This window comes from Sinocyclocheilus rhinocerous, unplaced genomic scaffold (assembly GCF_001515625.1).
Source record: "Sinocyclocheilus rhinocerous isolate Xijiao unplaced genomic scaffold, SAMN03320098_v1.1 scaffold1655, whole genome shotgun sequence".
In the NCBI taxonomy this organism is placed as follows: domain Eukaryota; kingdom Metazoa; phylum Chordata; class Actinopteri; order Cypriniformes; family Cyprinidae; genus Sinocyclocheilus; species Sinocyclocheilus rhinocerous.
The window spans coordinates 55,122-68,655 of record NW_015655597.1 but is presented as its reverse complement, the minus strand read 5'-3'; the positions used below and the strand labels follow the sequence as shown (position 1 = coordinate 68,655).

The 13,534-nt window shown below is 36.2% G+C and overlaps 2 protein-coding genes across 2 annotated transcripts in view; both read left to right on the top strand.

The window, feature by feature from the left end:
• LOC107718768 (phosphatidylinositol transfer protein alpha isoform-like) overlaps positions 1-4,509 on the top strand; it is a 27,631-nt gene extending 23,122 nt beyond the window's left edge. Inside the window, exons 3-4 of the mRNA XM_016525995.1 lie at positions 3,578-3,723; positions 4,395-4,509. Coding sequence (XP_016381481.1) covers positions 3,578-3,723; positions 4,395-4,509 — 261 coding nt within the window. The remainder of the gene's footprint in view (positions 1-3,577; positions 3,724-4,394) is intronic.
• A 201-nt stretch (positions 4,510-4,710) lies between these two features.
• LOC107718767 (phosphatidylinositol transfer protein alpha isoform-like) lies at positions 4,711-13,534 on the top strand. Its single transcript, XM_016525994.1, has 11 exons — positions 4,711-4,725; positions 5,056-5,201; positions 5,873-5,964; positions 7,590-7,597; positions 7,839-7,913; positions 8,003-8,086; positions 8,154-8,231; positions 8,376-8,486; positions 9,556-9,678; positions 10,310-10,394; positions 11,367-13,534. The coding sequence occupies exons 1-10, from the start codon at positions 4,711-4,713 to the stop codon at positions 10,355-10,357; spliced, it is 780 nt and encodes a 259-aa protein (XP_016381480.1). The 3' UTR covers positions 10,358-10,394; positions 11,367-13,534.

The following is a 13,534-nucleotide window of genomic DNA, read 5'->3' as shown; positions in this document are numbered from 1 at the left end:
GGCGCTTTTAAGCTATTTAAAAGCGAAGGAAAAGAGGGAAAATTCAAACGAACAATTGCTTTACCCCGAATTGCCACTATTTGAAAGTGGAAGTAAAATGTGCACGCAGCTTTTACAAGCTATTTAAAAGTGAAGGAAAGCGAGGAAAAGAGGAAACGCCCCCACCCCCACGGTGATACCGGTATTACCGGTGTTGTCACACGTCGATTAACCGGTGGGAAAATTTCCTCACCGTCAAAACCCTAATTCACACCATTGCTTCTGGCTAAAATATGAGTCCTCTATCCATAATATTGCTTTCTAATTTGAATCAGGAGAGAAATATTCACAGATCAAGCACTATTTACAAGCGAAAACAGTCCAAAACTGGTCTAAACAAATATGTCTGTGAATTTTGATGTGAGAGGACAACGGGGGATGGGCTTTTTTACTGGAGGAAGTGTTACTATGAATTATGGACAGAATTTAAAATGTCTTGATGGATTTGTTTCTTACAAACATGCAGCTTTTCACTTCACAACACACATGACTGGAGTCATGTGGATTACTTTTGGATTATTGTGATGTTTTATAAGCCGTCTCATTTCTGTTGGCACCCGTTTACCATCCATTGGTGACCAAGTGATGGCCTGTGGGTGAGTAAGTTTTCAGCAAATTTCAGGTATTCCAGCTATTATTAAACTATTTCTAGATCCAGTCACATAATTACCAATCTGATCACATAAAGCATCTCAGCTGCTTTCAGACTACCTGACTCCAGCTGTTTATGTCTTTATAAATCATGGCCTAGTAATTTCCTGGTATCTTTGGTGCCATATGAGCAGGTGGGATCTGCCCTGGGGGACAAACCCTTCCTCTAGACCAGATTATACAAATTAAAGGGCTGCTTCCACCTTGTGAGGCCCCTCTTCATCTGCACTCATTTTTACATACCTCAGCATATTCTGCAAAAAAGTACTGACAGCCAAGATTCATTAGGATAATAGTCTTATCAGTTCTGTCACATAAAATATGTCTAGGACGAGACATTTTAATGTAAGCCCTTCGTGTCAGGTCAGAGTCTCCTCCTTGCACCCAGTGGGAGTTTAAAATGTTAAAAAGCAGCTTTTGCATTGCATTGCATTCATTAAAGGGGTCATATGATGCGATTTCAAGTTTTCCTTTCTATTATAATCACAATCTTGCAGTATTGCAGTACACTGCAGTATTTATAAATACTGCAGTGTACTGCAATACTGCAAGATTGTGATTATAATATTGATTTTATGCAGAAGTTCAATAAAAAAAGAAGTTAATAACAACCTTTATTTTCAATGTGGAAGTAAACGATTTCCTGTCAATGCAAGATTTCATTCAAGACTTAGACGTTAAATAAACAATTAGAATAACAGTGCAGTAAACCTAGTGTGTTTATGATAATGATAAAATAATATGATAATAAATACTACTTAACTGTATTATTGTACAGCAAAAGTAACTGGAATCGTCTGACACCGGAAGCCATACACATTCTAGTTGAAAAGGTCCACAACTTCTCTTACGTTAAAAATAAAGTGGATTGAGTAACTTACATTTTAGGCACAATATTGTCAGCTACTTAATACGACAATGTAACAGTCCCAAACAATGTCAAAGCAGAAGTGTCACGCATCTCAGAGCAACACAAAGTGTTTTTAGTTTCTGAATGAATTTTAAAACTAATTGGTTGAGTGATTCAGACAGACATGATATTCAGCGCTGAGAACAAGCAACGTACAGATTACACAGTTCACACTTAAGACTAGGGCGAATGGAAGTTTTAAACGCGCTCTAATTTCAGAGTTTTGCATTAGATAAAAGGGCGGAGTCCAGACAATTCGGCGGGTTTTTTATTCTGCACTTTTAGTGTAAAAGTGAAATTACACCATATAACAACACTGAGCATGAGTACTGTTTAACACTGTTGATTGTTAATTCAACTCTTTGGGAATTCATAACTTTTAACACTGCAAATATTACACTGCTGATTTTACTGTGTACCCTTCTTCCTCCTCCTGTTTATAATCATACACGCACACTAACACCATAAGCTGTCTGTCATTGTAGACTGGCTGGCGCATGAGACATCCTTTCCCTCTGTTAGCCTGTCGATTAGTCTGAGCTCACATCTTTTAGCCTGTCCATCACTATCAGTGAACTATAACCAGGGCTTAACCACACTCTCATGTAGCCTACACATTATCACATGCTGCTCATTCAAAAAGATTACAGTTTTATACACTGTCACTTTAAAAATAGATGTATGGCACACTAATACAAAAAATAGCACATCCGCTGCAGACAAAACCCTGTCCAATGCTGTGTGTGTGTGCGTGGTTTGCAGTGCGAGTGGGATGATAATATGTGATGTAGGTTGGATCTATCTATCTATCTATCTATCTATCTATGGATTGGAGTGTGTCACCTTGCTCTCCTCCCTCTCTTTCTTTTTTTCCCCTTTTCTCCTCTATCTGTCATTTTCTGGTGCCAACTGGTATAAATAGACTTTGTGTCGTCATTTTCTTTCTTCTGTTCTCTCTTTCTCGCTCTCTCTCTCTCTCACACACACACACACACACACACGCTTATGTGTGATGGACGGTGTGTTTAGGGATGAATGCCCACATTTAAGCAGCTGGGCTGTTTCTAGGTAAGATTCAGGAGGTGTTTTAGCTCGAGTCTTTGCTGCTGGCTCAGCTTAGACTCTGAGTGAAGGCTGCTGACAGTGTACGCGTGTCAGGACACTAAATCTCTCAGTCTACACACTCGATCTACACTCTTAAAAATAAAGGTTCTTTACTGGCATGTATGGTTCCCTGAAGAACCTTTAACATCCATGGAATCATTCAATTGGACAAAATGTTCTTTATAGTGGAAAAGGGTCTTTATATTCAAATGTAAAAAAAAAAAAAAGGGTTTAAGACCTGTTTGCTGAATTGTTCTTTGGGAAACCTAAAATCGTTCTTCTATTGCATTGCTGAAAAAACAAAATTTTTTGAACCTTTATTTTTAATAGCGTACAACAAAATAGACAAATTTTACTAAACAATATCTTCAAGTTTTCTCATTTTATATTGTCATGCCCATTCAAATTTAGGGGGCATGTGCCAAGTGTATATTGTGAATGCTCTTTTAAATTGATTTATGTATTTTTGTAATTAAGCAGCAAGATTATTGTATGGCTATAAAAAAAAAAATCTAAATTGCTTTAGCGATGTCTAAATGTCCAGTCATAAGCTTTAAATTGAAAATGAGCATCATTAGTAGATTATAATCTGAATTTTGACTGAACTTTTTGCAGTGTTTACTGTTTACTCTGTACGATGTGTGCGTGTGTTTATATTCTAACTATATTCCCTACAGGATTATATGTGATTAAGATATGAAAGAGGCTATTGTTTATTCAGCATAGTTCAGCAGAAGAGGAGGGAAACACACACACACAGAAACAGGAGAAACCAGGATTAATAGACTGTAGTGTTCAAATATTCCTCATATTTGAATACAGACATGCTTATGAAGTTTGAGATTGTGGAATGCATTTCTGTGTGTCCCACAGTATCAGGTCGGGCAGCTGTACTCGGTAGCGGAGGCCAGTAAGAACGAGACGGGTGGAGGAGAGGGTGTGGAGGTGTTGAAGAACGAACCCTATGAGAAGGATGGAGAGAAGGGACAGTACACACACAAAATCTACCACCTGCAGAGGTGCTCACAATTACACAAACCCACAGACACACAAGTGTAATAATAAAATGTGCTAGATTAATGTTATAGTGCACTAAAAAAATAGGTTAATCATTTACACATCCTCAAGCTGTTCCAAACCAGTATGGCGTTTGATCTTACACAAATAAAGAAGTTTAGCTGAATGTCCTGGTTGTTATTTTCTACACAATGAACTGTTGAGCTCAAAAAATGACAAAAAGCACCATAAAAATGGTCTTTTGTTGGTTCCTCACATAAAACTATCAAATTACTGTAGAACACTCAGACTATGAATGATACAGACTATTTTTATGTACTTTTATGATGCTGTTTTGACATTTTGGTGCTTGTCTTTTCCTTTTGCTTCATTTTCTGTTAACTAACGCTTTACGGTAAAAGTGACGTCTGTGATTTAAGTCAAAAGAAATGAAAAAATAATGAATGTTTTCAAACAGATTTCCAAAATACCTCCCTTGTCTGTTATTGGTCAGGCAAACAGATAGCCCCGCCCCAAACTCACACCATTGGTTGAGCCACTATTGCTATGTTGACCTGGTTAAATTGCTCAAACAAACAGAGCAAAGTTTTGGAGAAAGAATTTTAACAAAAAAGGACACATTTCTGTTTATTTTGTCTATAGTCTACTTCTAATTGCATTTTTGCTTTTTCAGTAAAGTCCCGTCATTTGTACGAATGCTTGCACCAGCGTCAGCACTGAACATTCATGAGAAAGCTTGGAACGCCTACCCATACTGCCGCACAAATTTTTTGAACCTTTATTTTTAATAGCGTACAACAAAATAGACAAATTTTACTAAACAATATCTTCAAGTTTTCTCATTTTATATTGTCATGCCCATTCAAATTTAGGGGGCATGTGCCAAGTGTATATTGTGAATGCTCTTTTAAATTGATTTATGTATTTTTGTAATTAAGCAGCAAGATTATTGTATGGCTATAAAAAAAAAAATCTAAATTGCTTTAGCGATGTCTAAATGTCCAGTCATAAGCTTTAAATTGAAAATGAGCATCATTAGTAGATTATAATCTGAATTTTGACTGAACTTTTTGCAGTGTTTACTGTTTACTCTGTACGATGTGTGCGTGTGTTTATATTCTAACTATATTCCCTACAGGATTATATGTGATTAAGATATGAAAGAGGCTATTGTTTATTCAGCATAGTTCAGCAGAAGAGGAGGGAAACACACACACACAGAAACAGGAGAAACCAGGATTAATAGACTGTAGTGTTCAAATATTCCTCATATTTGAATACAGACATGCTTATGAAGTTTGAGATTGTGGAATGCATTTCTGTGTGTCCCACAGTATCAGGTCGGGCAGCTGTACTCGGTAGCGGAGGCCAGTAAGAACGAGACGGGTGGAGGAGAGGGTGTGGAGGTGTTGAAGAACGAACCCTATGAGAAGGATGGAGAGAAGGGACAGTACACACACAAAATCTACCACCTGCAGAGGTGCTCACAATTACACAAACCCACAGACACACAAGTGTAATAATAAAATGTGCTAGATTAATGTTATAGTGCACTAAAAAAATAGGTTAATCATTTACACATCCTCAAGCTGTTCCAAACCAGTATGGCGTTTGATCTTACACAAATAAAGAAGTTTAGCTGAATGTCCTGGTTGTTATTTTCTACACAATGAACTGTTGAGCTCAAAAAATGACAAAAAGCACAATAAAAATGGTCTTTTGTTGGTTCCTCACATAAAACTATCAAATTACTGTAGAACACTCAGACTATGAATGATACAGACTATTTTTATGTACTTTTATGATGCTGTTTTGACATTTTGGTGCTTGTCTTTTCCTTTTGCTTCATTTTCTGTTAACTAACGCTTTACGGTAAAAGTGACGTCTGTGATTTAAGTCAAAAGAAATGAAAAAATAATGAATGTTTTCAAACAGATTTCCAAAATACCTCCCTTGTCTGTTATTGGTCAGGCAAACAGATAGCCCCGCCCCAAACTCACACCATTGGTTGAGCCACTATTGCTATGTTGACCTGGTTAAATTGCTCAAACAAACAGAGCAAAGTTTTGGAGAAAGAATTTTAACAAAAAAGGACACATTTCTGTTTATTTTGTCTATAGTCTACTTCTAATTGCATTTTTGCTTTTTCAGTAAAGTCCCGTCATTTGTACGAATGCTTGCACCAGCGTCAGCACTGAACATTCATGAGAAAGCTTGGAACGCCTACCCATACTGCCGCACGGGTAACACACACACACACACACACATACACACACACACACTTAGAAGCTAAATTTATTTTCATGTGCTCTTTGTTTCTCTTGCTTTCTTATTATTATGTCTTCCTATCTATTTCTCCTTGTCTCTTTCTCTGTCACTGCGTTTGCGGGCACTGAATAATTCACTGTTTGAGCTGAGCAGGAGTGGAGTTACAGCACAGGAAACTGAGATTATACTACTGACACATTCCCTTCACATCATTTTCACAGCCGCATAGACGACAGACTCCCCATTCGCTGAAGAATGTTATCAAGATATTTCTAAATCTCACTGCAGTGCTTAAAACAAACTGAAGTCTACAGTTTTGTTTTTGAATAAATGGAAAAAGCTGATATGGCAAGTATTGAGCTGTACTGAATTTTCTAATTATTTAATAATATAAATATTGAATAACAAAATGATTTTTTTCTGAGATTATTGGCCAACTGTCAGCAAGCTGCTAGAAGAAATAAATGTGTTTTCCACTATTTGTCCAAGTCAAGGTGTCTACATATACAGTAACACTGTAGTGTGGCAGAGGTATTCAATTAAGAGCCAAGAGCTCTAGCTTCTACTGTTCCTTCACAGGAAATGTCCAGACATCTGTTTCAGGAGTCAGTATGGGATTTTTGTATTCAATGGAAAGTTGGCAACCTAATTTTACCTTACCTTGTAAAATTAAGAAATAAAAAAATCTTAAAGGGGACATCAGATGCAAAATTCACGTTTACATGGTGTTTGCATATTAATGTGTCTTAGCAGTGTGTGAACACAACCACCCTACAATGATAAAAATCCATTCACCCCAAAAAACCTAAGCAGTCTCAGTTATCAAGTCTGCTGACGGACTGTCCCATATTAACATATTTCCGCCCTCAACCAGTTGTATGCTGTCCCGCCATTTTCTCCGCGCTCGAGCAGCTGTAGCGACTAGCGACTGTAGTTTTGTAGTTGGATGTAAAAGTGAGCATTTAAGTATTAAGTATTTTACAGACATTTCATGAAGACCCTAAAGAATCATACCAACTTGTGGAAAATGGGTGTCTGATAATAAAATGGAAGTAGTGATAGATCTTTTCTTCTTTATTGTGATGTACATCTGAGTGCAACAGATTATTGAAAAATAAAATAATCCATCGGTTGTTGATTGGATTTCAGGTTGTGGGAGTTTTTTTGTTGTTGTGGGGTCAGTTGTGGAGGGACTAAGTTTAAGCAGACTAAATTATTGGAATCGAGATTGAGTTATGACATTTTGATAATAAATTACAATGTCAAATTGAAATAATAATAATAATAAAGCATGCCTAGATGAATCGTTCACAATAAGATAAATAGCATGCATTTGAGAAATAGATAGGGTGAATTTTCATTTCATGCTGACTTTAAGTAGTCAGAATTTATGAATAATGATTCACAGTCTGAATATCTTAAGTTTGAATATGGATATTATTTTAGTATTTTTACTTCCAGACTAAATTCACATGGGCTAAAATGAGGTTAAATAAAATTAGAAATGGTCTTAAATGAGATGTGATGTTTTCTTAGAAATTATCTAATTCATATTTTATTATCCTGTCCCCCCCATTGTCTGTCCTGCATCACCCGTCAGTAATTACTGTAAGTATACACTCTTTGCAAGTACACAAATATGTATTTTTCTAGTAACACTTGTCATATGAATGAACAAACATGTTGATGTACAGAACAAGCACGTACAAACACTCACTGTTTGAGTGAAAGAGAAGACAGTAACTTTAGCTGGAGTGAAAGGAGAGAGGACAGACGTCAATATGTCACTGCGGGGTCTGTCCATCAGTTATGGTTTATCAGTTTGTTCATTGAATATCTGTGTTTTTAGAATGAGTATATGAAAGAAAACTTCCTCATCAAGATTGAGACGTGGCACAAACCCGACATGGGACAGCAGGAAAATGTGAGTATAGTTTGTGTGTGAACTCCACAATTTTGTGTAAAGCCTGACAATCATGTTCTCAAGCATGATTGTTGTGTTCATCTGTACAGGTTCACGGGCTAGACCCAGACACCTGGAAGAAGGTGGATGTGGTGTACATAGACATTGCAGACCGGAGTCAGGTGGAGCTAAAGGTGGGCTTCACTTAGATAAAATTGCTACCTGTTACTTTCTAATCTGATCAGTGTTATCTGTCTATAGGACTATAAACCAGAGGAAGACCCCACTAAGTTTAAGTCTGTAAAGACTGGAAGAGGGCCGCTCGGTCCGGATTGGAGGGTGATATATTTTAAAGCACTTCTAATGGCTGTGTGCTTGAATAAAATTTGTGTAAATGTAGCAAGTGCATGCTTGATGTATGAGTGGGAAGCTTATTATTGGGAAATTATATGCAAATGCTTAATGGATTTTGGGTCTGTGTAGAAAGAGCTACCTAAAAAGACAGACTGCCCACACATGTGTGCCTACAAACTGGTTACTGTCAAGTTCAAGTGGTGGGGCCTGCAAAACAAAGTGGAAAACTTTATTCAAAAGGTCAGTGTAAAACATCTACAGTATATGTGATTGATTAAAGTGTTTATTAAAGTTAACATGAAATCATATTTAGTGCATGTTCCTGGTCTGATCGTGTATGATTCATCTGTGGATGTTATTCCTTAAAAATAAAGTTTACTGAGAGGACTTACATTTTTGGCCCTCTTAATTTCACCTGTCATAGAGGCTTTGTTGGTAAAGGCCGCAATTTTTGCCTTATCCAACTCAAATTCATTTAGTTTTTTTTATAGTCAAAAAACATAAAATGTGTTGTTTGCCAACTCTTTTCAAGCCACAATCAATATACACTACTGTTAAAAAAAACAAAAAAAAACTTTTATTCAAATAGGACGCATTAAATTGATCAGAGGTGACAGTAAAGACATTTACGAAATGTTTATATTAATAAAAGATTTATATTTTAAATTAAAAATAAATTTTTTTAACTTTATATTCATCAAAGAATTCTGAAAAAATTTGTCACGGTTTCCATAAAAATATTATGCAGAACTGTTTTCAACATTGAGAATAATAAGAAATGTTTCTTGAGCAGCAAGTCAGCATATTTGAATGATTTCTGAAGGATCATGAGACACTGAAGACTGGAATAATGATGCTGAAAATTCAGCTTTGACATCACATGAATAAATTATTCATTTAAACATATTAAAACAGTTTTAAATTTTAATAATATTTCACAATATTACTGTTTTTACTGTATTTTGATCAAATACATGCAGCATTTTGACTTGAAATCTTACTGACCCAAATATTTTGAATGGTAGTGTATGGCTGGAAGTCTGATTAAAATCTTTTTTTTTTTTTTTTTTACACATAAACAAACGCCATCAGAAAGTTACAGTTACCATTAACTGATATAAATAGCATGTTGTCTAATTCCTGATAAAAATTAAATTCCATCCTAATGTTTTATGTAAATAAAATCAGTTGTGATTACCATTTAATGTTGACTTTAAATGTTATGTCATGGCATCTTGTGGATATCAGTTCAACCTATATAAAATTCATCTTCCAAAATGAATTTTGTACCTCTATCTCCCTTTAACAGCAAGAGAAGCGCTTGTTCACTAATTTCCACCGGCAGCTGTTCTGTTGGATTGATAAATGGATCGAGCTGAACATGGACGACATCCGCAGAATGGAGGAAGAGACCAGGAGGGAACTGGATGAGGTCAGATGAGATGCCCTCCAGCAGATTTACATTTACTCTGTTTTTGTCCGCTTTAAATTATTCCTCATCTCTGTTGTTCAGTTTGAACAAGCCTTTATATGGTAATGATGAATTTTAGCCAGTTAGACAAACAAACTATTTGCTCAGAGATATTTTGTTGTCGAATTTAACAGAGTACTGACAGCTGAATTCATTAGTTGCGAGACTGAGTTTTTGTTTATGTTCTGGTGTTTTGAGTGTCGCCTTCGACCTGCCACACATTTTCCCACCATACAAAGACAATTATGTGTAACAAGGCAGATGAATAATTGAATGTAGCCCATAATGGGGTCCAGTCACTGCGAACAAAAGGGGCAGCAGAGCGGAGCAGGTCACAGTTCAGCGCTCTCAGGTGCCTTTGGGGAATGAGTGACATCACGTATTGGCGGCATCCCCAGCTTCACATACTTTGCAGGACTATCCCAGAAATCAAGTGTCTCCTCCTTGACTTCCACAAGTGATCTGTAATCTACCAGAGGAAAAGAAAAATCAGTATAAGTCCTTCCTGAATCACATTTTTAGCCCCTTCTTCTTCCGCAAGGAGCTATTTGGTTTATGTACACATGCATGCTTTCCCATTGCTGTCTTCCAGATGAGAGTGAAGGATCCAGTGAAAGGCATGGTGGCTCTTGAAGACTGAGGCTGCTCTGTGTTCCTGGATGCTGCTGTTCATAAAGGTAATTCATGATCTTTAGCGCCCCCTAATGTCATTTATCTGAAACAGCAAGTGAGAACTTAAAAATTATTTCATATTTCCTAGTTCTATGAATTCAACATATAGGCTATGGTTGGGATAGCATACTCACATTAACATTATTGGGAGTATATAGTTTATATAGTAAGTACAGTATGCAGATTTTCTGTATGCATAGAATATTCCCACAGTGCATTGCACTGAACTTGGCCTTTCATTGCCATTGTGATGAATGAACCAGATGTAATTGTAGGCAAAACATTTTTAGCCACAATCTCTAGAAGTATTTTTAAGTTGGTAACTGTATGCCACAGCTGATAATGTCACCTGATGTTTTTTTTTTCTGTATTATTGAAAGATATTTCTTATGCTCACCAAGTTCGCATTTATTTGATCAAAAAATACAGTCAAAACAGAAATATGAAATGCTATTATAATTTAAAAGAACTGTTTTTTTATTTGAGTATATATTTTAAAATGTAATTTATTCCTGTGATGTCAAAGCTGAATTTTCAGCAACATTACTCCAGTCTTCAGTGTCTCATGCTTCTTCAGAAATCATTCTGATATGCTGATCGGCTCCTCAAGAAACATTTCTTAGAATTATCAATGTGAAAACCGATGTGCTAATTAGTAGTTTTGTGGAAACCTTTTTTTTTTCAGGATTCTTTGATTAATAGAAAACTCAAACGAATTTTGTTGTAGCATTTTAAAAAAACATTATTACTTTTGATCAATTTAATGCATCATTGCTGACTAAAAAGTATTTATTTCTTTAAAAAAAAAAACTTACTGACCCCAAACCTTTGAATGGTAGTATGTACTGGACCGTATTCAATCATTATGTTAGTAATCTATTCTGAACATAACTGTGGTGTTTAACCTTTAGAGTAAATGAATGTTCTTGTTCTCTCTCTCTCTGTCTGCCATGTCATTTCCTGTGAGTCTTTCTCAGATCAGACCTGAACTACTGGAGACCAGCAGCATCACTCTCCTCAACACAGCAACATGTCTTTTTAATCGTAATCGAAGTCCCTCATCCAGCTCTTTTGGTGGCCGTTTGTCCTGAGCATCTTTCATATCCTCCTTTCAGTCTGACAATGGAGCACATTGACAAGTTAAATAGGCTATTATTCCGGTTCTATCCTCATGCCCAGTTTCTGAAGTCTACCTACTTAAACAAATACAGGGACGATCAGCGGTTCGTCATTTATGGTGTCAGATCATTACCTTAACATATGGAGCTCGGCAGAATTGTGTTTTAAGATGAGTTTAATGTAAAGCAGATGATATTTGTGTGTATATATATATATTCAGAATATCTATTGGCAGTGGAATTATTGTGACAGATGTATAAACAGGGTTTTTAAGTAATTGTTCTCCTAATTTTTTTGCGGACCAAGCCGGTTTTCCTTGTTTTGTTTTAATCTGTAGTGATTTGTTTTTGTTGCTTTATTTTTTTATTTTATTTTACCCACTTTTTAGCCTATGTACCAGCTGATCCAAGATGTAAGTGTGTCTCTTTATAGTGTAGTACTGTACAATCATAGTCGTGTCATCCTGACCATTAATTTATTTGTAACATGCATTGTGGATTCATTTTGACTGGCAGCTGCTTGGTCACCTTAAAATGTCAGCAAGTACTGTTCATAATTTAATGCAAGACAGAGTTTATTATAACTCATTGAACAGTATCACATTCTTGAATTGTTGTTTGTTAATCAGTCAATATTAATGGTTTCATTGTAATCTCTTCCACAATTTCCTTGTGTGTGCTATTTTAGTCAAGTTATTGTATTTATTTATTAATTTTTTTATAAAAAAGACAGGCGTACCGTAGGTGTAGCTCTCTCTCCCTTGGCTGTTTTTGATTGGTTTACAAGATCAGGCTCTGCCCTTTTCTTTAGTCAGTGGCTGACTGTCTTTGAAAGAACTTGAAGAGGCAAAGCTAAACCTTTTAGCCTTGACATCTTTCATAAAATTTTACTATGACTATTTTGTTCGCTACCAGATGAGGTGCTCAAGGAGGATATTTTACGTTATGTTTCACCTCCTGTCCATTTTATTGAAGGATTGATTATCGCACTTACCCTTTTATTACTTGTCTTGAGGATAAAGACACATTTATCCAGTTGTTAGCAATAATACCTCCTTTCACAAACCCTTCCAATCAACATACATGATGTGAGATAGTGACTTTAGAAGTGTATAATCCATCCCCTCTCAGAATGTTGCGTCATTAGGACTTTAATACAAATATACTCTCACTTCCAATCGCTCCTTACCTGGAATCAGGTAAGGAAGATGAAATGGGTTGAGCATGGGTTTTTAAATCAGTCTTTTCTTAGTAATGTGATGTATGGATGTATGTGCGTTTGAAGTTCTCAGTGTTTCTTGTTTTTGCGTGAGGGACATCCGACCTGTAACTAGAATGGAGGTTTACACCCTTGTGTTTCTTTCAGCCAATGCTCAGGACCCATTGATGCGCATTAAATTATTCTTGTAGAATTCCATTGAATTCATAAAAATTCCATTGAATTCTTAATAAGTGAATGCAGGTTTTATGGTGTAGACTGCACGTGTTAAAACATCTGTACCGTCATAATACAACCACCGATACACCAGAACTGTGTTGGTCCTGAGTCTAATCAAAGTGATGTATGGATGTATGTATTGAATTGTATATAATATATAAATATATGTAGATGAACATATATATATATATATATATATATAACTATATAAATATAGCTCAGACTATCCTGCCAGGCTATCAGCACATACAGCCTTCCATCAATTATATCTAGTGGTTTAGTAATGGCTGGGTGTTATCTGTGGGTGAAGTTACTGTTTGGAATGTGGCGAATTATGGTGAAATTAAAAATTATTAAAAACTATATTTGAACTATTGATTTGAACAGTCTATAACTGAACCTTCAGATGACCCCGCCCATCACTGTCACTGGCCCCGCCCCTCATCCCTGGCCGCTCCTCTTTGGCAGGATGGTGTCTAAATATGTTTTCATTCATCGATTGTTGTTGTATTTTTGCTGTGAGCCGTAGAAATCTCTCACTTTTAAATTCCTTTCAAAGCTTACACTGTGAATGAAGCCACATTTATGA

Excerpts from the sequence above, each read along its gene's own strand:
- LOC107718767 (XM_016525994.1), top strand. Across the intron at positions 7,914-8,002 it reads ACATGGGACAGCAGGAAAAT|GTTCACGGGCTAGACCCAGA; the intron begins GTGAGTATAGTT and ends TCATCTGTACAG. Across the intron at positions 8,487-9,555 it reads TGGAAAACTTTATTCAAAAG|CAAGAGAAGCGCTTGTTCAC; the intron begins GTCAGTGTAAAA and ends TCCCTTTAACAG.